This window comes from Streptopelia decaocto, assembly GCF_964273445.1.
Source record: "Streptopelia decaocto genome assembly, chromosome: 2".
Taxonomy (NCBI): Eukaryota; Metazoa; Chordata; class Aves; order Columbiformes; family Columbidae; genus Streptopelia; species Streptopelia decaocto.
The window spans coordinates 19,390,206-19,416,631 of NC_138655.1; the positions used below are offsets into that span (position 1 = coordinate 19,390,206).

The 26,426-nt window shown below is 37.9% G+C and overlaps 1 protein-coding gene across 1 annotated transcript in view; it reads right to left on the reverse strand.

Annotated features, from left to right (window-relative positions):
• Positions 1 to 5,694: 5,694 nt before the first annotated feature.
• EMC2 (ER membrane protein complex subunit 2) overlaps positions 5,695 to 26,426 on the reverse strand; it is a 41,851-nt gene continuing 21,119 nt past the window's right edge. The window contains exons 6-11 of the mRNA XM_082046017.1: positions 18,917 to 19,002; positions 18,705 to 18,764; positions 16,201 to 16,282; positions 14,977 to 15,087; positions 13,222 to 13,326; positions 5,695 to 8,459 (exon numbers count right to left, since the gene is read on the reverse strand). Coding sequence (XP_081902143.1) covers positions 8,373 to 8,459; positions 13,222 to 13,326; positions 14,977 to 15,087; positions 16,201 to 16,282; positions 18,705 to 18,764; positions 18,917 to 19,002 — 531 coding nt within the window. The 3' untranslated portion in view covers positions 5,695 to 8,372. The remainder of the gene's footprint in view (positions 8,460 to 13,221; positions 13,327 to 14,976; positions 15,088 to 16,200; positions 16,283 to 18,704; positions 18,765 to 18,916; positions 19,003 to 26,426) is intronic.

The following is a 26,426-nucleotide window of genomic DNA, read 5'->3' on the forward strand; positions in this document are numbered from 1 at the left end:
CCCTGTAAAGTTCCACATCAATTAGCTGAAAAATATGCAAGTTACTTGATTATTTTTAATGCCTCTGAGCCACTGTATGTTAAATATATGATAAAGTCCATGTCCTGGTTGTGAAAGATCACAATTAATAGTGTAGTCATTAGGACCCATAAAAGCCAGATGCTTTCCACAGAAAAGCATTTGTTTCACTGGAGCTTTCTCAGGGTTGGGTTTGTTTTAGGGAATTTTAGTGAGAGAGAAACCCAACTTATCAAAGCTCACTGGCCAATCTCTCCTGTTGAGTTCTCTCATTTTCCAGCCATCCATGGGCCAGAGACTGACTCAACAACACGATGGTTTGGTCACTTGCCAGGAACACAAGAAACTGAAGTTCAAAGTCTCTCTCCTAATCAGGTAGACAACTTAAACCTTGTTCTCCTGCAACCCAGGGAAATGACTCAGTCGTTAGGCTACTGGTAATCCAACGTGTATTCAACTTCATGGGAATGGCTGTTTCAGTAGTGAAAAGGTTTCTGGTTTTTTTTTTCTAAGATGATAAAAAAATAAAAGTCAAACCTCAATTTTATTGTACAACAAAATTCTTGCATTCTGGCCAGTCCTCAGTAATATCACTTCCCATTTAAAGAGCCATCTTCATCCAGGGTGGTTGTGCTCTCCTCCCTCCCACCCCTCAGTGGCACTGAAGCGTTGGTTCCACAGCCTTCTTCAGACCTCTGGGGACCTGACAGCAGACAGACATCCTCCTGACACCTTCTGCTCTGCTGTTTCTTTTACCTGAAGTGATCAGAAATAGGTGAACATAGCCAGTATCTGGCAGCCTTCTGTTATTTTTTATTCACTACCAAAGAATACACCTGCAGTTCTGACCCACCACTGAAAAGGAAACAGGACAAATCAACAGGAAAATTGCCACCCTGGTGTGACCAGATGTCATGCCTCAGTTTCCACGTGTGCCATGGTTGGCCAAAGCATATGGACAGAAACGTTGCCCAAGAACCACTGCAAAAGATGTAACTGGTGGGAGGTCCCAGGTGAGAGACTGCAGGAATGGATGGAGCATGAAGAAAAAAGACCATGTGGCTCCACAGTTGAACGGCGTGCAGGCTTCCTTACACCTTCTCTATTTAAAGTGGACCTTTTACCTCACTAACTTCTACCATTTCCAGCCTCTGTAGCCTTTCCTGCATTAGTTTTGTGTAAAATGTTGTTCTTAACTGCATTAGCCAGCAGTCACTGTTGTTGCTTTCTTCTTATGATTTTACACATACGTGGCCATCTATGAAAAGGCAATTTTCAATTGCTTACAAATACACAGCCAGGGTGATTTAGACAAGTACCTATTTCTGCTTCCACTTCAGAGTCTGGCAAATGAAGGACTTTGGAAGAAAAAAAAAATAGTTGGTGCCTAAATTTAAGAATCAAATCCACGTCTAAGCACTTACACATGTGGTCTGATTTTCAACAAAATTTGGAATCAAAAATGTGCCAGCAAGGCCAAATGGGAGCTGGTGATTTGGAGAATTCCATCCCTTATTTTGTTGTCTAAAGTGCAATCCAGGAATAGGGCCCAGGAGCTCATTTTAAACAAAATATTTGTACGTATGCTGGCTAGAGCTGGAGGGAATAAATAGGACCATGGATCCCCTCTGAACTGGCAGATCACTGGAATTTTGAAAAAGCACTATTCATATTATACAGGTACTTAGAAAATACAATGTGACAGCTGAGCATTGTAAGGACACGAGAAAGGTTGTTCTTGCCCTAAAGACAGCTGCTGGAGCTGGGTAACAGCCCCACCGCCTTGGCAACAGGGCCCAGGTGCTCCCAACCTGGAACCCACGTGAGATGCTGCTCCTCGCGCTGACCTCAGCCACCCACCAGCCTGGCAGCCTCCTACCCCTCAAAATTCACTTTCTGTTATGTAGTTAGGCAGCTGGAACACAGATATTCAGCCCAAGTGAACTTTCTTCACAGAAGGCTTTTTCTGCAGCAAACTTCAGAGAGAAAAAGAGCCTGAGGAAAACCAGACATAAATCTCTTGCTCGGCTTCTTCATCCAGTTCTCTCCCAAAGTGATAGCATCACGTATTGATTTGCTCTTGAACTTTGCTCCCAGATGGCTGCATCTACATCTCTGCTTTACTGAGAAGATGGTTTGTACGTGGAGACGCCTTAATGTTCCTTGAAACTACTCTGATAATAGGTGTAGCTGTTTTTTTCACACAGCTAATGAGGCTCAAAATTACCTGAATATGGGAGATTCCCAGGAGGAGTAAATGATCTGTATTAGCAAAGGCTCCTTTCTCGGTCTGGGCAGTGCCCACACTTAACTAAATCAAAGTTTACTTAAAAGCTTATTGGAGCTTTTGGCTCCATACAGACATCACATTTCTGGGAAGTTTTGATCAAAAGCTTTGGCATGGCTACAATTACAATATTGTTACAAGTCACTAAATGTTATTGATATGTTTAAAACAGAAATTCTGTGCTCGTTTTATATACAATTTATCGCAAATGCAGTCAGCAAGACCAAGGTATTTTTAGGTTTTTCAGAAAATTCATCCCTCCTTTGAATCTTTCAAATATATTTCCAGCTCATGATAAAGCCCGCTAAAATGCCCAAGAAGCCCACACAGTAACCATTAAATTAAAAAGTAATGGAATAACAATATTGATTGCAGAATTAAAAGGATACAGCAGGTATTGACTTTTAATAGACCTATTAATTTTTTTTTTTTTGTGGTTTTCATTATTGATCCTAAGCTAAACAGAATAAACTGCAGCAGCTCCCACGGAAAGAGGTGCTGTTCTGTTGGGTGGTTTTCTTGTGCCACTGCCCACACCGTGATCTGTCCACATTTACACAATTTCCAAAGTCTAAACTGAAACAAATAAGCTCAGATGGCCAGTGACAGCTTTGAGTGTCGTATCTATATTTAGTGGAATAAAAACCACAAACCACCTTGTCAGACACACCACTATGTCAAGTTCAATTACCTAAATAAACAAAAGTAATGGTTAATTTTACTTGCTGCTCACTTTTTTGAAACTGCCCCGGTGTTGATTTTTGCTGTCCCTTCCTGAGAGGATTACATCTGCCTGGTTTAAAGTTTCACTTCCAAAATCCACCTCCAAAACCTAAAAGCTTGCTACAGAAAAACTGTATCAATTTGGGAAAAGATCCTTCATTCTTTGGGGAAGATTAGCCTTGATCCTAAGAGGAATCGTATTTAAGCGACACCGTCTGCGGGACAAGCAGTGTGTCTATTGCAGATGCAAACAGGTCGTGACCTGCCCCCATGGAGGCCCATCGGGACCTGTTCCCCTGTGGGCAGTTGGTCGAATTGTGTCTTTCTCCACTGGCAGCCCTGAGGCAGATGCCTACATGCCAACCAAACGGCATGAGGAACCCAGACATCAACAAGGTCACACTGAAAGCAGTTAAAATATATAGGGATGAGAAGCAAAATAGTTTTGCACTAAAATTTATTTTTTTTTATAAACACAGCCTCACTTAATGCAAAATACAGCATATTTTATCATCTTCCACAGCGAAGAGAACTGCTGGACGTACACTGAATCGGGCAAGCTGAAAAGGTGGTTCTTCCTCCTTCCAGTCATCCCTTTGACCTTGGAGGAAAGGCCTCCCATCTGGAAGCGTTTTCCCCACGTTTCTCACTCCATGCTCTCTCTCTCACGCACAGAAAGGCCCAGTGACTGCAAGAACTAAACTGCAGTCACTACAGCCCCACAAGTAATAGATCTTTCTATACATTTGCATGCCGTTCAGCAGGGATAAAATCCACCCTCTGACATTCTTTGTCAAGCACCCACAGCCGGGCTCAGCAGGCTGCAGATGTTTCACAGGACAGGTCTGTTGTCCCTCGTCCTGTCAGCCCGAGGCAAAGGCTCACACGCTGACCTGGAGGCGTGCAGGGGCAACTGAGTGCACTGAAACCCAGAATGTGCAAAACCTTCACACATCCAGGACCGATTCAGCCAACCCACCCATCTGTACCTTCACCTCTGTGACACCAGCAGGGTACCACATCAGCACGACTCTCCTGCAAAGACTCCTGCTCTGCAGAGGCCAACAGGAGAAAAGTAAAATATCGAGGCCAGTCCCTAGGAGGGGCAGAAACCTGCGGGCACATTCATGCCGATGTGCTGCTCTACCAAGAGCTGGAGGGAGGCTCTTGTGCTGGGTCCCTCAGCACACCTATGTGAGCAACCTGAGGATGTGCGCTGGGCTATTTCCAGTGGCACTGGTGCCTGCTCACCAGGACCACGCACTGCTGGGAGCCTGAGTGCACACAATCGGCATTTTCTACTGTGGCATGTGGATCAAACAGGCCTTTGTTCTGCCCTCCAGCCTTTCTTCTTTATAGACAAGCAATAAAATGAGTCCATACAGGGGACTTCCTCACCACAGAACAAAATAAACGCACCTGGGACGTGTGCTGATAAAGGCTTTCCTTGTCGCATCCAGCACCAGAGGTGACTTTTGGGGGGTTGTTGCTTTTGGATTTTTTTTTTTGGCTGGTGCTTGGGCATTTTTTGCAGGGTGGTTATTATTATTATTATTATTATTATTATTATTATTATTATTATTATTATCATCATCATCATCATTATCATTATTATTATCATTATCATTATCATTATCATTATCATTATTATTAATTTTTTTTTTTTTTAAGAGTGTTTCTGAAAACCACTCTCTGGGTTGAATCCAACTTCCAGCTGTTGTCTCTCACAAAGATACAGGTCTGAAAGGTTACAGAGTTATTCCAGATAAGACCAATTATTAATTTCAAGTACTTCGTTCTCCATGTAGACTCAAGTATCTGTAGTTAAGCAATAGTTAGTCCTAAAATTCAAGTAATAATATTTTTGAGACATATAAAGCAGTATTAGTTTTCTAAACAAAACCACATTAAGGAACTGTTCTGATGCCCCTCTGCTCTGACACCAGCTTGAGGGAGCGTGGGAGAACTGTCCCCTCCCTGCGTAGCGGGGTCTGTGCACATGGCACAGTGCTGTTCCACTGGAATCTGTATGGTTTAGATTTTAACAGAGTGTTGTTCTTAGAGCTGAATATATGGAAGCTCTTGAGTTACAAGAAGAATTATTATTGCAAACCTGACTACAGCTACAGTTGGTGTTCTTGGAAGATGAGGGTGCAAGTAACAAGAAGCTAACAAATTCATGCCAGGAAGTCAAGTTTAATTTGCTTTCCTTTTCCCCTCCCTTCCAAAGCTGGCCGAGACACAAGTTCCACTGTAAATGCAGTGACTAGCAAACACGGATGCCATCACAAATACAGTGCTGCCAAGAGGAAGTCCTCCGTTGACTAATAACAGAGTTTCCAATAGCAACTGCAAGATATTCTGGGCACCGAACCAGAGAGATTTAGGGATATATTCTAAACAAGATGTGCTTTTTGTAGCTACAGAATATGAATTGTAGAAGAGTTGGACAAAAGGTTTATAAGAAGTTACCCGTAACTTCTATTAAAAAGGCAGAATCGGAGGTTTTGCTGGCTGTTCAATGACCTTTACTTCAACAGGTAACATCAAGCTCTCCCTATCAAGCCTCTTACCAAAGTATGGCTGTGAAAAATAAAGACACAAGTCGTCGCTACATGGTTTGGCATTGCAGAGGTCTCAAGTTTTTGCTGTCAACTGAAACAATATGAAAACATAGCCTTTTATTTTGGAAAGAGAAGACTGCATGCTTGATCGTAATATTTTTGTGCACCATTTGTCATTGTCAAAGGACAATACAGAACATAATCAAATTCATTTGTTCACTAAGTAACCCATTCTTTGAAAACCTATTCTTCAATGCAATCCAGCATCAGTGACATGTTACAAAATCATTTACTAGAACTGGAAAATGACTTTTACAAAAATCACATTATATCACAGCTTCTCTTCTGTACCCTTTGCTTGCTCAGATTGCAGGGCATTTCATACAGTTACTTCCCCTGCAGACACAGGATATTAAGGTTTTTTTCCACTTGAGTACAGAAAAACCCTCGAATTTCCATTGCTGCAATTCAATAGTTCTATCAAAGGCTGCCCATGCATTTTCATATGAGTAATTTATTTTATCATTGAAGTAAACAAATATGTCAGAACTATTTGATGGGTGAATTCGTAAGCTCTATCTATGTGTGAATTATGCCAAAATACAAGCACAAATCAGAGTGCTACACAGTCATTTCAAAAAGATACTAAACAGCAGTGAAAACTAGAAGGTTGTACAAAGCCAAGGGAGATGAAATTTGTCATCGAATTATTGAAAACAAGAAGTAGTACAAGCATCCTTACAGAGGAACTGATATAGTATATGCCCAAGTCAGACTTTGTTATGTTACAAGTTGCCTCTGAATAAAATTCATATACAACACTTCCCAGCAGTACAGATAAAGATGCCGGCTGCACAAGAACGCTACACTGCTGGTTTTTAATACCTTGGAGGTAAAATGTTACACACCACTAACTATTTTAGTTTACCGTAGAGCTTCCCACCATTTTTAATTTTAGAATGTAAGCAAGTTATTTGAGTTGTAGGTAAAACTGAAAAAAAAAAGCCTGACGAGGGTTTAAAACTCTAGATGGCACACTCATGCAGTAAAAGACTATAAATCTGAACAGAAACACACAGGTTCACCACGAGATTTTCTTGGTTTTCCACCTGAAACACACATAATCTATCTGCAAACACTGTTCTGAGGCCAGTTTGTGAATTACTGTTATAGAAGGATCTGCACTAATTCCCCAAGTTAGAAATGGGTGATTTAATGTAATACTAGGAAGTATTTGCAGTTTTATATTTCAACAGGACTGAATTAAGATTCCACATAAAATTAATCCTTGTGGCATAGCAGCCATCCTGTAACACTATCATACTCCAACCTACTTCATGTATAATGGGAATGAGATCTTACACGTCTCTTACAGGCACAGCCTCATGCAACAACCAAGCTTTGAACTCACAGGGGAAGCTTTTGTTGCTGCTTTGTTTTTAACCAGCTCTGCTTTGTTTTACTACATCAAATCCAGAGTCATAAAAAGGACATTTTAATAGACAGCCTTTAACCTACTCATCCGTACAGACAGGCGATATAAAATCTGAAACACACATGAGCCTGGATGGTGGTTACAGTCATGAAGAAAATGACACCACAATATTTTTATTAGAATTTGTCAAGGGTATATAGCTGCTGTTACGCAATCCTACTTAAGTTGTAATAAATGAAATGGTAGCTGCGTAACTAATTGCCACCGTACACACGTGAGGAACATACAGAATGATCAGAACTGCAAAATTTATGAATTAGTATGTTTGACTAATTATCTGAGTAAATAAAACAAGCACCTAAAAGACAAATGAGACATAGATTCACAGTGCTCTAGATGCTTCGTGCTAATGGTGTAAAACCACTTCTATCCTCCAGTAAGTACAAGGCAGTGAAGCAATCAGTCTCATCCTCACAGCCTGTGACACTTGGTCACTGCGGAGCAGTTAATACACCACAGCTTACACCGGGGTGCAAATGCACTGAACCGCAGGCGCAGCAGCAGCACAGACCAGCACACAGCGTTCAGATGGTTTTGGAATTCACGATGTGAAGCATCTGTATAACAATGACACGCAAAAGGAATTTAAAAAGTGCATATGCATATTCTGACTGGAGAACTATGTGGACATGGAAGCATTTGGCCGCTAGGCCACAGAGAATCTTTGGCCTTCAGCCAGTACAAAAGTCCCTCTGAAACAAAGGACACCAAGTTTTCTGCATTTCTACAGTACTGGATATCAGCTGATTAATAAAACCATTAACATCAAATTTTCTCTAATTAAGTGTATTTATAATCACTCCTTGCTGTATGGTAATAATTTACCAGAAAGTATACATCTGTAGTATGCTTCTACTCTTAAATATGCAAATAAGAGAAAAATTTCTCACATACATTATTCATCTACATACATACATTGATAATTTCTGTTTGCAAGTCCAATAAATCACTGTAATAGTCTTTTAATCATTTAACAAGTTTATTTCTACAAATTACGGCATAAGAGCAGGTATTGTAGATACAAAAATCTAAAGAGACTGATGTGCAGCACATGTCATTTCTGTATGATATCGTCTTCAGGGATAAGTTATTCATTTCAGTGGGTATTCAACACCTTTCTCATAGCAGCAATAAATAGGTATTTTACTTTTCATAAAACATTATCTTAGATAGCAAGTTAATCAATACAAAATTAACTTTTAACAGTACTAGAGTAATATAATCCATAGGTCATTACAGGTTCATCACAGAACTGGAAAATTTAATAGTGGATCTTTGTGCCAACCTAAGACTGAGTGATTTGCAGTGTCTCCAACATGTCTTCCACCGCCTTCAAAGAGTATTTAGTTTCTTTCTTACTGCGACCTGCAAACTAAACAAGAAAAAATATTGTTGTCATATATCACAAATTCTGTGGATAGATCCTGTGCAAATAACAGTTCTTAAGATTAAGCACGAAAAATTAACTCTAACCACTACACACCTAAAAGCACAGCCTCTTTAATCTTTCACTACAGCTCAGTTTTTTTACTAGAATACAAGCTATGTCACCCTTTCTCTCATAAGTAATGAAAAATAAAACAGAACTCCTTAATTTCACTCATTTGCTCTAAATTTGTATATTCAGCACTAATATTACACTTTAAAATTCAACTTTTCTGAACAGAGATCTTCCTGTTGTTTTGTTTGCTCTATAAACTCTAACATAGTTTTTCTTTCAGGCTCAAATTTTTTATGCAATCCAAATTAGATTATATTCATAATTTAAATGGTAACAAGACTTGGAGCTGTTATTTAAGCCAATCTATCTCTTTTTTTTGTTATAGCGAGACAGAGAAAGCTCTACTTAGTAAAATCTGCTATAAAATAATCAAGTCAACATATCATGATATTTTATCGCTCAAAGTAACTATGAATAATGACCTTGTATTTGATTGTAACCTACTATTACAACAGCAATTTCAGGGAGTGTTTGAAATAAAGTCTGTCTTGATAACAAAGAAAGATACGGCTTAATAAATACTACTTATGGCTTTAGATTCCCTAAAACAAGTGCAGGCAAGTTTGGGAAAGGAAGGAGTAGCAGGGCACGAGATGTTGATCACCCCACGCTGACCTCACACGGGTTTTTCTAACTGTACTGACAATTCCCATCCCTCATCAGCCGTATCTAACACAGTGGATTTATTGACCAGGTTGGTCTTCAGTCAAATGAAACTCCTAAACGTTTTTAATGCACCTGCACTAAAAAGTTTTGCATTTGGGGTTGGGAGGGGTGGTAAAGACATTACAGAAGTAGTAACTATAACTTGCTGCTAGTAAAATAGCCTATTCTCTACCTAAATGTTAACATCTAAACACTCAGTAAATTTTCAATTTAATGTTTTTTATTTCTAATACCACTGATGTCTTGCATAGTTAGCCCTTGATTTATAATGTGTCCCTTCTCTCTTGTAATTGACTTAATTTAGCAAACTCTTCATGACCTGTTAGGAAAGATTAAGTCATCAAACCCAGGTAATATCACACCAGCAACAAGCTGCAGGACCTCTTAACCTGATTCTGACCCCCAGGCTACAATCTAACATTGGGATTCTCAATCAGTACTGAGTCCTTAAAAAAGTAGTTTTGGCACAGTAAATGAAAAGCTATTTCAAATTAAATAGTTAGGAGAACGAAATGCTGTTATTGTGACGACACTTTATAGTTAAGAGACATATTGAAAACACCATATTTTCGTATTTCATCTTTCCAGATGCAGAACTGATGTGCCACGTTTTGACTCTAGTGTTATGTATGAGACCATTCCTCATGTTTTGTGGTTTCCATAGTGACCCACAGTAGCCAACTTCAGAGGAACACCAAAGATTTCTTAACACTCTCCCGGGTGAGAGACGTAATGTTTGCTCAGATCTGACTTAATACAAGATCCTCCTTTTATTCACACTAAACAAGAATAGTCCCAAACAGATACTCGGAAGTCCAAATCCTTCCATAAAAACAAGCAAATGAAAAAAACAGAATGCAAACCCTTGACTGAAAAATGGTTTCAAAATCAAAGAATTCAGAGATTTCAAGAAAAAGCACAGAAGCCTGAATATACTGTGGTCAAGAAGCGTGCTTGGCAAGACACACAGAAAGCACACAGAGGAAAGCTTCAAAATAAGAAAAAAATTACTTATTTTACTGCTCTTCAGGGACACTGAAAGCAAAAGTGACATAAGACATTAGTTTAAAAAATGTTACTTGCTAATTTCAAGAGCGGTCACCTTCCTGATACTGACGTGTACTTTAAGCTGAACAAATAAAATAAAACTCTGCGTCATAACAAACAGAAGTGTACTTGGAAACGTAATCACTTCAAATTTGCCCTGACGAACAATTATTTTGTCTATTCTGCCATTACACAGCAATTTGACTGATTGAGCCGGAATCCATTTCTTGAAATCATGATTTAATTTTCTGTTTCCCAAATGGTCTGTAACAAAATCACCTCTCTCCAACCATAAATAACGTGTGGATTGCTAACACAGAAGAATTTAGCAATGTACCCGAGAAGCATGTATCTGGAAAATTACTACGAGTAGGATCAGATTAAAGATTTTTGTGAGCATTAATCAAACTTGCCCGCCTCTGCTGAAACGCTTCTAGCAGAGGACATGCTAAACCAATTACCTAATTGGAGAGCACTGGGTAGCCATATTTTGTTTCGATGTTAAAGTGACTGTGACTCGTGTCCTCACTCAGAACAGACACACGTTCTTCACAGGGTCTGCACAGAGAGTAATCCAGTTTCCCAGCGATAAGGCAAAACTAAGCTTGTAATAATAATAAACTTCTAATAATTCCTCCAATAATGAGTACTTCTCTAACATTTGAAATAAAAGACTAAAGTTGTCGTCTTTTTTTTTTTCCTTCACTGGGTCAATTAAATTTAAGTGGCCTAGAGAATATTGACCTTTCTTTCCAAAGCATGTGTTAGCAGCCAGGAATTCCAGCCCCACGCAGAAGCCCAGGCTACAAGCCCTTCCTGTCTTCCTTTGAAAGTTTACATTTCTTCTAGATTAGGCACAGATGAGAAGTACTAATCAGCACAGAGGGTTATGTATTTAACATCAAAATAAGTATATTACCCAGATGGAGTGTCAAATATCTGTGCTTTTCAAAAAATTACTTAATTCAACTATTCCTTATCACCATATTTTCCTGTAAAGAACACGCTGTACAGTCTAACCAGCGTTGGTGAAAGTAAGGTTTTCTTTTTACACCCAAAGATTGTTTTCTTCTTTAAATGACAATAAACTAAAAAGTTCCTCTGGTTTCATACAGGAATGGACAGGAAAAGCAAAAATCAAGTGCCAAGGCAAACGGCCCAAATGAGAGAATAAATTGAAAGAAGGGGACCAGTAAAAATATTTCAAGTAAATTGCATATAAAATTAAAAAAGCAACTATAGCCAGTGCTAAATTTGAAAAAATAAAGGCAGTTTTCCAAAATTACTGAGCAAACTGCTGGTAATCCAAGTTCAAATCCAGACTTAAGATGGGGAAAGATCTCACTGCAAGACAACTGCTTGAAAGGAACTTTTTGAATGAATAACTTCATGTATTAAAGCCACAAATTCATATAATTTGTCTAGGTACCCAAGTCAAGATTCTAAATGCATCTTATTGTCTAGAACATGACTACAGGAAAAACTGCATTTAACAATATAAGGAGGTCCAGTTAATAAAAGAAGTAAATGCCAAACTCAACAAGCCCTTAAGGTTCTTATTACACTTTACAAAGTGCTTTGGAAAATGCAAGGACAGTGGGGAGGATTTACACAGATAATATAAATATCTAGCTCAAAACCTGGCTAGACAGCCCTCCACTGAAGGAGGAACGCTCTGAGGGCTTCCACTGGCACGAGCGACCAAGGCTTCATCCTTAGGGCCAAACGATGACAACTTCCAACCACTCAACAAGCCGAAGGAGCAACAAATCAATACTGACTCACAGGGGAAACTGGCACCTACTACATCACCAAACACCGTCTGCTGTAGCAGTTGGATGTTGTAAGTCTCTGACATAAACACGGAGTGGCCCAACCCTTCTGCAGCCCAGTGGGGCTGGGCTGCCCCAGCCCTGTCCAGCTGCAGCCACCAGAGCTGCTTGCGGTGCTTCTGTGAAGAGGAACGGGGTGTCCACACCATTTGCTCGCCAAACCCTAGCTCAAGTACTTACATTTTCTGTATAGCTCAATTCCCCCTGATTCCAGTCAGATATGGTGTTCGTCACTTTGTGTCCCTAACAGCTAAAACGAGCAGCTGAAGTATGCAACATATCATAAAAGTATGAAGTCACAAAGAAGTTATGGCATATGTTTTAAATACGTTAGTCATGTTAACGTGATCTGTTCTGGGAAGCATCAACCAAAAATGCTTGACATAGGATGCAAAAGACCTTCACAGAAACAGTGGAACTGCATTTTTCAGAAAAAACAAACAAACAAACAAAAATATAGAGGCTTATAGTACAAAAGTAAATATAGATGTTTAGGCATAACTTTTGCAACAGCTGAAAAGACTCCTAGTGACTTCAGGAAGCCTTGCTTGTGGCCTACAAATCTACATTTTCACAATTCAATATGTATTTTTCTATAAAACTATGCAAAACCAACTTCAGGAACAATTGCTAAGGTAATTATTAGGAACACCACTAAATAGGATTTTAAAAGGTCAGAATAAACTGAAGGAACGCAAAATTCTAGAATTTTCATTTGTTTTCTAGTAAAATAGAAGTAGCTGACCAAGTTACTCTAAGAATTAAGACATACCAAGTTTTATTAAAATACTTTGCTGTAGAACTGAGTCTTGGAGGTCAGCATTACACTATTGTACATTCAGTTAATATTAGTAGAAAAAAAAATCTGTTTAAAGCTAATAAGTAAATAATACTAATTAATAACTGTAAAATATCAAGCTTACAATAATTAAGACTTACAGGAAATCAAAGAAAAGTAGAATGCAAAAAATCAAAGCAAATTATGCTAATTTACATGTCATATCTAACCCCTCGAACAGCAGCTGATACAAGTGCAGAAAAGAACTAGAGAGCTTATTAAGAGTATCATAGAACAATAATATACTAACCTGGTATGCTCTGTTTATTTGGTTAGCTGCCCAGCTGGCATATTTCATATTATCTTTTTTCATTTTTGCACTTGCTTTTGGATTGGAAGCAATATGGCTGGCAGACTAGGAATACAAAAATTAAAAATGTGTAACTACAAAATACACGTGCATGACAAAAACTGAGAGTATTCAGCATGTTTGCAATCAGAGCCCCACACACAGTGACAGCAGAAAAAGACAAGAAATAAAAACAGTTACTGGTAAACAGTATCCAATTAAAAACGAGCTAAACTTTTTTAACAGTTGTTTGTTCTAAGCTAAACTAGACTTCAGTTCAGTTACGTAGCAAGTCAGGAACAAACCTGGGCATGGTCAGCAAAACCAGGTCCTAAAGCCTAGAACAGCACTACAAAGAAACTGGGAGCCAAAGGGTAGGGACAGAAGCAGCGATGGCAAGCTGTGCTTGCAAACACCACATGGAATGTGACAGCAGCAAAGCCGAGCAAACCAAAGAACTGAAACAGAGCATACATGCATTTTTTCCAGTAATGAACCTGTAGTATGTAAATCAGGGTTTATGCGTATGACTTTCAGGCGCTGCCAAAACAAAAAGTTTCTCAAATGCTTGGGTTATATTAGCCCAAGGTTGCCAGCCAGTTCATCATAGACAACAGGTTCTAAATCTGCTTTACAGAATGAAAATCATAGGCAGGACTTAAGATCTGACGAAAGACAAACCAAGCTTGGCCATAATAACCCCCCAGGCCCATTCTAGAACCAAAGCAGAAGTCTGTATGTATACACACCTTAAAAATCAGTTTAGGCCAATAAACAGATTTGCTACAAAACTTACTCCTAGAGAGCTAAATGACCTAAGGAACAGCGAGGAGCCAGTCTTTTCTCCTTCTCGAACATAAAATCACCAACCCAAGAATCGCTGCAGATGGGCTGAGAAGATTAGGTCCAAGTCTATTTGATTCTTAAAGGTGATGCCTAACAAGTCCTTGAAGGGAAGCTACTATTGCTTGGTGTTTATAGGAAGCCTCAAAGTTATCTGCTTGATGAGTCTTGAAATTGCCTCCCTCCCAAGAGACAAAAGGGTGGCCTAGAATTTTTTTTTTTTTAATAAAAAAAAGGAAACTCTTTTTTTTCCCCTAAAAAGATCTTTTAAAAGATCTAATATCTAGAGGAAGATCTTCAATGGAGCAGCTTTGGAGAAACTGAACAACTGGTGCCAGTACACACCACCTGTAGTTACCATAGTCATGGCTACACTCAAACCATCAATCCTGTGCATGCTAAAGACTCATTTTGAAAGTGAAAGTAGAAAATTCTATTGAGAAATTAGACTGAAGGTTAAAAAATAAACAAACAAATAAATAAATAAGAAAAAATAAAAAGCTGGTTTTAAAAAAAAAAGGTGAAAAAAAGCAGTCATTGTACTGTGCTGGTATTCTTCAGCAGCTCAGCATCCTGTAGAGAGGAGTACGACTTTAAATCTTTTTTCAAGAAGTTACCTTCATGTGCCAATAATTATAATTCTTTGGAAAACATGGGCAAGACTTAAAGGTTAAAAGCACTTCAAGTAAGCAGTACTTACTGGCATAAAATTGTCCATACTCAGTATAATAAAAACACTGTTAATGATCTGACCTATTAAGTTAAACCAAAACGAAAAAAAAAAAAGAACAAAACAGCAAATAGTCTAGGATAATGTACATACACAGAAACATACACAAAATTATAACATGGAAAATATATAATCATGCTTACCATGTAAAGTCCAAACAAAGCTCTCATATTTCTGTTGTTAAGCTTCAGCGCTTGTGCAAAATACTTTCTTGATAGCTCAAGGTTTTCAAGCCCCCCTTGAGTGTATTTAACCTGTAAAAATTAAAGCTCCTGAGACTTGCACATGTCATCCATATCTCAGGCATTTACTCTTGAAGCAGAGATATTATGAAATTTCACTTCAGGTTTGTTTCACATGACATTTCAAATCAGGCAAGCTCTACTAAAGGATAAATACTGGCTGAGGAGAAATTCAAGCTCTTTTCAATATACAAATTAAAAAATATGTAACTATAGGAGGAAAAAAGCCAGCATTAATTTAATTAATTTATTTTTGCACCTACACAAACTTACAACCTCAGGATAGTCTCTTATGAAAAGCATTACAAACTTTAAATCTACAGCTAAATTCTGACTGCTATAAATCCATACTAACTCTATATTCCTTCGGCACAGCATTTCACCAGTACGCAAAATACCATGATGCCTTTCATTACCTATTCAACTGCAAAATAGCACACAAAGTTTAGAAGATTATTCCATTGTTTTTCTATTCATTTTGCCCGTTATTAGATCAAAAAGAGGGATAAATATTAGAAGGCATGCTTCACAATCTTTCTAACAGAAAGCTGTTTAGACTTTCAAGTTTTAATGTTAACCCAATTTTATCCACGTTAACAAAACACATCCATTCTAAGCAGTTAACAGCATAGTTTAGGAAAAGAATAATATACATCAGAATAAAAGAGTCCAAACAGCTAAAAACCTTGAGCTAAAACTTCTAAGGGCCCTCTCTCCCTCCCAGTGTTCTTTCAGGCAAAATTTCCTATGTGGATTCCAAGATCTGGCTCCACAACAACAGGCAATATATCACAACCTCCTAGGCAGCATTGTTGTCGAAAAGTTAAACTTCTCATGCACTTAATTTGAAAAGCGTATAAACACTTCAACAAGAATAGCTCATTTAAAACAAATTTTTATCTTCGGTAATTCCTGCCGTTACTCTCATATTTAAGTTAGTCTCACTAAGTAAGAAACCACATTTTCTTTACATTTTAAGTTCTATGAGATGTTAACAGTCCCTATGTACTCTTAAATCTCCTAGGGAAAAATTAAAGAAACCATTTTTATTCCATTTTCACCACTTCAGTAACATGAAAACAGAGTAAGTATTCAAACATAATTGATTTTTCTGAAAATACTTACTTCAGCGTATTGCTGACAATATAAGTGGTTGTGTGGATTAGTCATCATAAGCTCCTCTAAGCAGAAGGCGGCCTTTGCATAGCTGAGGAATATGAAAAACAGTGACAATATGAAACAGAGTTACAGCTCTTCATTTCAGTTTCTTTACAGCACAATAAGTCTTACTTCCCCCATAACTTCATGACTCATAATTAATAAAAATATTTTATTTTTAAATTATGTTTGAAACTTAAAGTTGCTTTTTTTTCTTACATCACAGATAGTGAAAACATACAAAATTTCGTAGCCTAGGTATATACAGAACAGCTCCTGGAAAGCATTTAATATATTAATTTCTTATTAATAAGTGCCATTGTCACAAGAGTGACAAGTGGAAACAGGCATTAGGCACTACAAGACATTGAACTCAAGGCTACAAAGCAGTTCACTTTGTTTTCTACAAGAAAATTCAGTTACCTGCGGATCCACAAACCAAAGTACAGACTAGAGCACTTACACTATCAGTTACCTTCATCTGCTCACAGTCACCCACAGAAGTGAGACTGAAAAACCATACTAAGAACAGTTCTAAAAATCAAAGAGTTCAAATCTGTGTATGAGAATAGCATCATGCCATCCAAATAGGCAACAACATCATTGCGAAAGCAAAGGCTAGTACTTGTTCTTTAAATGAAAGCTTTCAGAAATAATTGAGAAGTCAAGCTCAAAATGTAAGTTTATTTAATTACAAAAATCTTAGCTTCATAATCTTTCAACTAATAGAGTTTCCTGCAGAATTCGTATCTTCTACAGATACATGATAGCACTGTTGCAGAGTTTACAAGATAGGATTTCAAAATTCAGAGACACGGTATTTATAATGACAGCGTGGGTAGATATTTAATATCGGAGTAAAAGCAATTTAGCAATTATGAGACAATATTAAACCACATAATCTGTAAAACCTTATTTCTTAAAATGAATATATTGTGGTTTTCTCCTGTTCACACTATGATAGTCGTGTATATATTTCAAATATTAATTTGGAGATAAAAGGATAGCCATCTCATTCTCCAAAAGCAGACGCCACCGTCCTCATAACGGAGCACAGCCCAGAACTGAGGGCGATATAAACCTTGTACACTGAAGTGTGTTTATGAACAGCACGGTGATTTCACACTGATAAAACAAACGAGCTGATGAACTGTTTCCTCTTTTTAAAATTCATTTTTAGTTGCTTTTTAGCCAAGATTCCAATTTTTTCCCTAATAATAATAATAATAATGCTCATAAAAGTACAGTAAGCACTGTCGATCTTTTCAATGAACTGGAGAAAATTCTACTTTTTTTTTTAATTGGAATTACAGACCTAGATAAATACAAGCAAAAGCAATTTCTTTCTGTGGTTTTATTACACAATTTTGTAATAAAGATTATAGCAAAAAAAACAAACCAAACCATCAGTAATGGAGTATGTACGTTTGCACCACTCTATCATTCACTTTTGTACTGACAGATTTGACAAGCTTAAATATCTTTCTAACCATTTAAAAAAAATAACAGCTATTTTCTTGGAAAAGTGGCTGGTGAATTTCCCCAAACAAATGGAAATCTGGATATCAAAATTCTAAATTATTCCTTAAGTCAGCATTTGAAAGAGTTAATAATTATTTTCTTTCAGAACGAGGTGGAAGGAGAGGTGATGGGAGAAAAATGTTTTCATCACAGTGAGAATGGCTATTTCTTCCATGAGAATTTGATTCTTTTACTACTCTCCAGAAACGAAGGAAGGAAACAATGTGGTATAATTCAGACTGGGCTGAAGAACTAAAGAAGAGAGGGGGAAAAAAAAAAGATACGCCTTTGGTTGGAGGTTAGAATTAATGCTGTGATATTAGAAAACTTGCACTAAAGCTTTGAGCTAATCCTCTCACACTGTGATTTCCTCCTGTCACTACAGCAATAAAAAAAAAGCTAACAAAAACATTAAATATCCAATAAGCAAGTTACTACAACATTCAGCATTCTTGATTGTGTTGGGTTTTGTACCCAGGCGACCAGATGCCTCTAACTCTGTACCCATGGTTTTTGTTACGTTTTGTTTTGCAGAAGTTACTAAAAGTTCTTGCAGAGGTAAGTGAAAAGAAAATCAGAATATGAGTTGCTGTGATCAACCAATTTCGGAAGAATTAAAATCTATATAACTTCAATGAAAAATTATGGGAAATAAGTGCTGTTCCCTGCTATACTCAAACCACTTATTTTAAAATATCGGATTTAAATAAATGAACTAAACATACAGGTAGTTAAGAAAACTGTTTCTGTTTAAAAATCAAATGCCTTCTTAAAGCATTTGGTAGTCAAATAAAGTTGGTAATTATTTCCCGCTGATGCTTGTCACACTGGAAATGAGACAGCCTACTTTCTAACACTAGTCCTTCGAAAAAAAACTCACTGAGGTCTTTGACTTACACAAAGTAGGTTTCAATTTAACAGTTTTCATGTGGACTTAGCAAGCAACTTACTCGTGTTCATTGATGTAAAGTTCTGCAAGTTCATGCCAAGCTTCTTGGTCTCCAACAAATCTGTATAGAGAAGAAAAAAGGAAAGAATGTGCAAGGGATTCTGTAAATGACCAGCATGGAAGCAAAAGCGTAAATCAAATGCAAATTCCATTTTAATTAAAAAGATTTATCAGCATAGCAAAACACAACCTGTATTCTTGTAAGACACTCACTGTTCCAGATACTCATTCAGCTCTCGGATGGCCTCAAGATTTTTCCCCTGGGCTTTTCGAATGGCAATCTTACGCTTTCTTGCTGCCTATGGGTTGACATTAATAAAGGATTAGGGTCTCATAATTCCCTGAGTTTTTGTAAAGAAAGCAATTTGACTGTGCAAATTATTATCTCAATACCAGTGGAATTCCACTGCAGAGCAACTGCTAGGTTGAAGTTTATAAACATACCCTATGACACCCCACTGAGAGACTGAAAACCTCTTCTTACAATCACATTATGTATGCTTTTCTTTGGAGGCACAAACTGTATGCATTATTTCATTCAAATAAATGACTGTCCAGATTCTGATAATTACAAAACAGCAGGGGATGCTAATCTTCAGCCGTTCCAAAGACCCCCACCTTGTCATTCACAAGATCCGTGACTATAGAGGAGAGACGGTGACTGAGTCTTAGAGAATCCCACAGATGTGTCTTGTTGCCACTGTATAAATAGGGCTTTCAGCCATTTTTAGAGGTTCTTGGTGAGTGCTGAATGCCATCTTTAATTAATGTTGAACACACACCAATTTCATAAACGAGTCTCTCATCATTCTTGGAGCACAAAGTAGGCTCTTCAGTGTAAAGGAAAAACAAAATAGCTATTTCAGTGGCAAAACTGAGCAGTACTTTGATATTTGGGTGGAAACTTTATTTCAACAGAAACACCACAAAATGAGTTATAAGAATTATAAGGTATTTAAATTTTGAACTCCATAAAAGCTGTTACAGAGCACTAGGAGAAAAGATACACAGAATTTTTACAGTTGATTATTCTGTACTTCAATCCAATATTCCAGTTTCTGGAGTATGTTAGTTACAGTTCTCTAAAAGCAGTTTGCAGACCTCTAGGAGTTGTGAATCAAGACACACCAGAGGTGTAACCCAAAACAACAGACACCTTCCCCGCAGCCTGACAGGGTGTGGGGCAAACAGCACCACACCTCTGCCAGCCTGAAAGTCGTCACAGCGGAGATGTGACAGAACAACAGCAAACCCAAATTCCAGCGGAACAGGCCCCAGAGAAGGAGCCGCCATGAGCCCCAGCCCTGCCCGTGGGCCCGGCTCTCCTGGGATCAGGAAGGAGCAGACACACGGGCTGCTGTGCCTGACGTGTCTGCACATACACACACACACACATGCCACTTCTCCACGAGGTATTATTCATTAAAAAAGCACACGCTTTTCCAGCAACAAAGTCCCACTGCTTATTGCCCTCACAGCTCTCATCCCACTTCATATGTTGTACTGAGGTTACACGGTTGGAGATCAGCTTACAGAAGCCTGGACAGCATGGGAAGTCCTGAACAAATCCTTAAACAATTTTAACATCTGAATTTAAGACAGCTCTGAAATTAGTTTCTTCACGATGTACCTTCCTAAAATCACAGGCACATAGTTCTTGTATTTTTACAGTATTTTAAATGTAACTATTCTCTTAAATAATTTCTTAGTCTTTGATCATAATTTAAAAAAAATTATTGCTTCTGGAAGAAGAGGAGAATGTAGCATTGAAGTAAACTAGTTCAAGTTACCCAAGCAGAATAGCTAGAAATGCTTTTAACACTATCTGTAGGTTTATTCTTTCCTTCGAGTGCATCCCCTTTTCGTCCCACGCAAACATATAATCGATGAAAATCCAGTGAAAAATACTCGTGAGGAAAAAATATTTCACTCTTCTGCTTAAACACGAGGCACAGGCCAAGAGAAAGTTTATTGGAAAGATCAAGAGACAAATTAGGACACGGGCAGAGTGGTGGGGTTACCCACAGCCATTTTGTTTCCCGCTGCTGCTTTGTCAAACTGCAACCTGTGAAGTTACATTCATCATTCTACTTTTCTGGGAGAGATTTGGCTAAAAGCCATAACAGACTCTGAAATTTTAACTGCCGACCACATTTATCACGATAACAATAATACACACTGTTTATTTTATTTTTCAGTTTTACAAATAAAGATAACAGCGTAATTAAACTTTTTAAAAAATATAAAAAGAATAATCCCACGTTTATCTTATTGCTGCTACTATATTAAACTAGTACTGAACAAAACAAAACAACCCAAACCCGTTGCTATCCATCACCTTTCACAAACAAGTCTCAAAGCATTTCATGGAGCAAGTCAGTCACTACCCCGCTGTGGTGGAACACCAGGGCAGCACTGGGCCCCTGCCCAAGGCCGGTGTCACACAGGGCAGGTGGGGACAGCCGCGGGGACAGCCAAGGGCATGTAACACCCAACTACAGCTTACAAAGACACAAGATTTTTGGAGGTGACAGACTATTTTAAAATGTAGCTATTCGACTAAAAATTCAGCTGTTTTCAAAATTTAAAGAAAAATTTATGAAGAGATTGAATGGATCAAAACTAAACTACTTGAGAACTGAAATCATCTGTTTAATACATAAAAACCAATCAATGCCTCTGACAACTTAATTTGCAATGGCACACAGGAACAGTCTACATCAGCCACTCTCCTTTTTCGTTTCTAATGCAACCCCTTCAATCGCATGCAAGTCCGTCCTCTGCATGAGGCTGGAAACAGATTTTCTCCACAGTTGCTTTATTTCTTAAGCACGTCGCACCCAAATAATGCAAATCGCTGGAACCTCAAGACAACTATCCCCAGTCACAAATATAAGCTGATGTTTACTTATAACCAGCACACCATCCACAGTAATCAAATAATGAGAATAAAAGCATGAGACTTCATTAACAGGTTCTGATGGTAGCACTTATGAGTAAAATGAATTACGTATTTATTTGATGAGAATTATTTGCTTCTAAAATGCACCACATCCACGATAATTCTTCAAAATTACACTTCTTCTTGTTTGAGAAAAGTAGAATTTGAAACTTCCTTTTTTATCCATCTTCTTTATCACCAAAAATAAAGCAGCGACTGGTCTTGAAATCTGCACTCTCTTCACCCTCAAATAAACCTTCAAAAATGCCAGGATAAGTCAGTTTATTTACAGAGAACTCTTAGTTTACAAAAAAGAGGCTCAGACACTCAAAACAGTGCTGGTGTTCAAAGGATGAAAAAAATGCTGTATAGTAGCAGAGAATTTTTGGAAGTCTCTTTAAAACTGCTTGGAAAGCATCAAGGAGGATGTAGATTTGTTTGAGAGGGTTTTTTTTAAGTCATTACTAACATTTTTCAATCACATAAATAAAATTATAATAGATATTCTGAATGCATTGCCAAGGGTCATATATATATGTGTGTTCAGTAGATCTGACTTTCCTAGCAGTGACGAGACAGACTAAAAATAAAGAAAATAAAACATACCAGTATTGCCTTTATTTGTATTCACAGACTCTCCCAGCTGACTTTCTATCTTTTCTTTGAATCATGAAAACTATCAGTTAGAGTTTGGGGGTTTGTTTGTTTTGTTGTTGTTTGTGGGGGTTGTTTTTGTTTGCTTGTTGTGGTTTGTTTGTTTGGTCAGGGTTTTTTTTTTCCAGTAAAACCTGAAATTCAATATGACTGCAGTGGTCAATGCTTTAAGTAAAACATGTGAAAAGATCTGCACTAAAACCAGGACATGGGTCATTTTGTGTGCTGTAAATTTCTAATTCTTGTTCCAGTTTATACTGTCCCCAAGCCCCTGTGTAGGTCCCTGTGTGCGTCAGCCTGCTCCTCAGTGAGCTGCTTACTGAGCATCCTGACGAAAGCAGTGACAATTTATACACATAGCGTCATTTTTTCTTTATTTTTCTTTATTTCCATCAACTTAAACACAAATGTTTAACTGCACAGGACCACTGCCAACATTAACAACCACCTTACCAGACAAAAACTGGTTCTTTTATAAGGAAAGGCAGACTACCACCAATTCTACGAAAGCTTTACCCAAACTTTGTTTCATGCACCCAAGATTTATTCCCTGCCTTAGTTTCAGCTGACATAAGAAAACCAGGCCACTTCATATGTTTTAGTATGTTTCAGGGCTTTGTTCAGTAAAAATCTCACATTTAGAACACCAGCTCATCTGTAGCAGACCTGTTGTAAGATACTAAAAAAATGAAGAATGCAGAGTACAAATCTGTTCAATCGTTAATTTTGAGTCCACTAAAAATAGTCATGAGAAACCTATTTTAAACAAGACTTGAGATTATTTTGAAATCTATGAATCATGCCAAAATAGTCGTGACAATTATGTTAACAAAGATAGAAAAGTAACATTCAAGAGTTACATTTAATTTCTTCGCATCACAACAGTAAGATTTTTAAGAACAAGCCTGATAAAAAAAAAAGAAAAAAAAAAAAAAGAACTCAAACATCCATTCTCCTTCCACCTTAAACTGAGAGGAAAAAATGAAAATTTCAGTGCTGCAACAAGATCTGGAGTGTTTGCCCATGCAGACCCTACAACATGGAATTCCCCCTATCAGTTTTCCAGTTTAAAATAAAACGCCGGAATGGTTATTGCCTGATTCTGTAAATCAAGATTCTTAATGGAAAGATATATGCCATCTTAAAGAAACACTTTTACCATAATCAGTATCATATGGACTAAGGCACTATGTCACCTATTTATTAAACAGTGAACTTTCCAAGCCATTTCTTTAAAAGACTAGTAATCCCCAAACTGGCACAAGAACTAATCCTTCATTTGTCATGATTCTTTTTAATTAGGATTAAGTAGACTCAAAGTGAAGTAAGGATTTGAACATTTATCAACTTCTGCATTTGATTAGTAAAACATACCAACAAGGAGTCTAAGATCGTTCTAAATTTCACGGTTGCAAAGAAAGTATTAGTAGGAGGATTTTCAGGGACTGACACCTCTAAGAAGGGAACAATTTCAGATCTGTATAACTGCTGCAATGTTAAACAAATAATATTCTGCACCTTAAAAAGAAATCCTTCCATTTTTTTTTTATTTGTTTTTATCAAGGACTTAACATTTCAGAAAATGTGTGTTTGGTATGACACGTTAAAATATCCTTCAAATTGCAATATGCAAATCCACAGAATCACAGAATGTCAGGGATTGGAAGGGACCTCGAAAGATCATCTAGTCCAACCCCCTGCCAGAGCAGGAACACCTGGATGAGGTTACACAGGAATGTGTCCAGGTGGGTTTTGAATGTCTCCAGAGTAGGAGACTCCACAACCTCCCTGGGCAGCTTGTTCCAGTGTCCAAACAGACATGTAAACAATTACAACAAAGATAAAGGGAAGGAATTACACAGACATCAAAAAATACCACATAATCTGAATACAGTCACAATAACAACTGTACTCTTACCAGACTTACAATTTTTTCAAAGTTAACCCTGGAAGACAGTTAAATCAGGCCAAATCTTGCAAATGACTCTGTGCAGGAACAGAGCTGCTGAGGTGAAGCTGCTCCTTCAGGGATATTGTCAAGGCGTAAGCAGCAATGGTGAACACAACTTTTTAAGAGAGCTCTAGGGGGAATCCAATAAACAATCGTCCACAATGTCTAACATCAGTACACAGCAAATTGGTAGGAGCTATAAAGGCTAAAAAGCTAGGAATCAGACAACATGAAAAATGTTATATACTAAAGAAGAGTAAGAATAGTTTATGCAGAGGAACGTAAGGCTTCCCCGATCTACCAGAGTTCTTCAAAGGAGTCACAAAGAGTGTGGATGAATAAAGATCCATTTAAAAGTCAACTTTTACTTCAAAATAATTTTAACAAGACCTCTCCCTCTCAAGCCAAAAGCTCTGAAGGAAATTCAGCTGCCGCAGGGTAAGAGGGGAAGGTTTTCATGTGGATGAATAGATTAGTGAAAAGATATAAAATAGAAAAGAGTTACTGTCTATCAGTGAGTTCTCTGCACTGAGAATCCCAGAGTCACCTGCACTAAAAACTACTGCTCAGCAACTTGGGAAGTGACCTAACAAGGGAATTAGCAGTGATGTGCTGAAGTTAATTGATGATAATGAGCTATGCAAGTATAAAGAACAAAAGTCAACAGCAAAGAACAGCATTCACAACAGTGAATGTCAGCATGATAAAACAGCCCCTGACATTTAATCTAGATAAAGGGTTGCATATAGGGTAAAACAATACTAATTTAATTTACACAGCAAAGCTGTCCGAATTTGCCCACTTAGGAAGGAGGTGCTGGAGTTGCAATAAAGATATATTTACATATAAAGCATCAGCTCAATATTCAGAAGAGGTCTTAAAAAACAAACAAAAATATGCCCCCCAAAATCCACAACACTCCGATACTGGAATTGTCAGAAAATAATATAGAAGAGAATACAGCGGTGACATCAGTTTGTCATTGTATAATTCCATAATGCTCCTGCATTTTTAATACTGACTGCAGTTCTCTGCTCTCCTTCCTCATCCAAATATAAAACAAAACAGGATGGACACTCAGAACGGCAGCAGGGGTTTGGGGCACAGAATGGAAACAAGAATTGCTGGACAGATTAGGACTTCTCAGCTCAGAGGGAAGAAAAATACAAAAGATCCCTAAAATCACGAGCATGAATAAAGCGAACAGAAAGCAACTGTTGATCAGGGTATCAAACACAATTGTTAGACTGAAGGTTTGAAAAACAAAGAAAATGAGAGATTTGCACAATCCACGAGTAAATTACAAAATTTCATTTCTGAGTGATTTTGTAGACACACGCACACCAAACTCATAAAAAACCAAAAAGCAGTTAAAAAAAAAAAGCAGAAATTTAACTAAGAGCTATTAAAAACAGTTACCACTTCTGGCACAGGAAAACCATAACGTGAAGATGAATAGAAATCAGCAGAACAGACAGAATATACTGTGATTGCCCCATCCTTATACATTTCTCCTTGTATCTGCTATTGGTCACTATCAGAAATAGGACAAGTAAAATGGACTTCTGGCATGACTCCAGGATAGCAGTTCTTATGTTCTCAAATAGTTCATTTCAAGGGACAAAATCTCCACCAACATTTAAAAGTGCTACAGTCACAAAAATAAAACATAGAAAAAATGCTGGAATGCACTCTGCTCTCTCACTTTGCCTATCTTATGATTGAACCAGATATTTTAAAAACCTCACAATGATAAATGATGCTCTGTCAAAAGAAGAAAGCATTTCTTTAGGATGCACATAGTGCATCCCCAGCTCAACCACAAGTCTTCCCTGGGAACCCTCTGAGGCAGCAGTTGCAGCTCTTCACAGCTCTCATCAGCTCCATCCTGTACCAGACACAGTGCCAAACCATCTTTTTTTATTCCACTTAAAACTACCAGCACACATAGTTAAGTTTAGGACTAGCTGCATCTTTCCTGGCAGTGCTAGCATTGAATTTAATGAAACATAACACGTCACCTCAGAAAATCCCCCCTATTAGTAGATACTTCGCTTGGCGAGCAGCTTTCTTTTTTGCAACTTAAGTGTCCTGTAGATAAATGCACAAAGCCTGCGAGAAGTTCACAGGAGGTCTCTGGCTGCTCAAAGTGAATGCACAACTACTGCAGGAGTTTT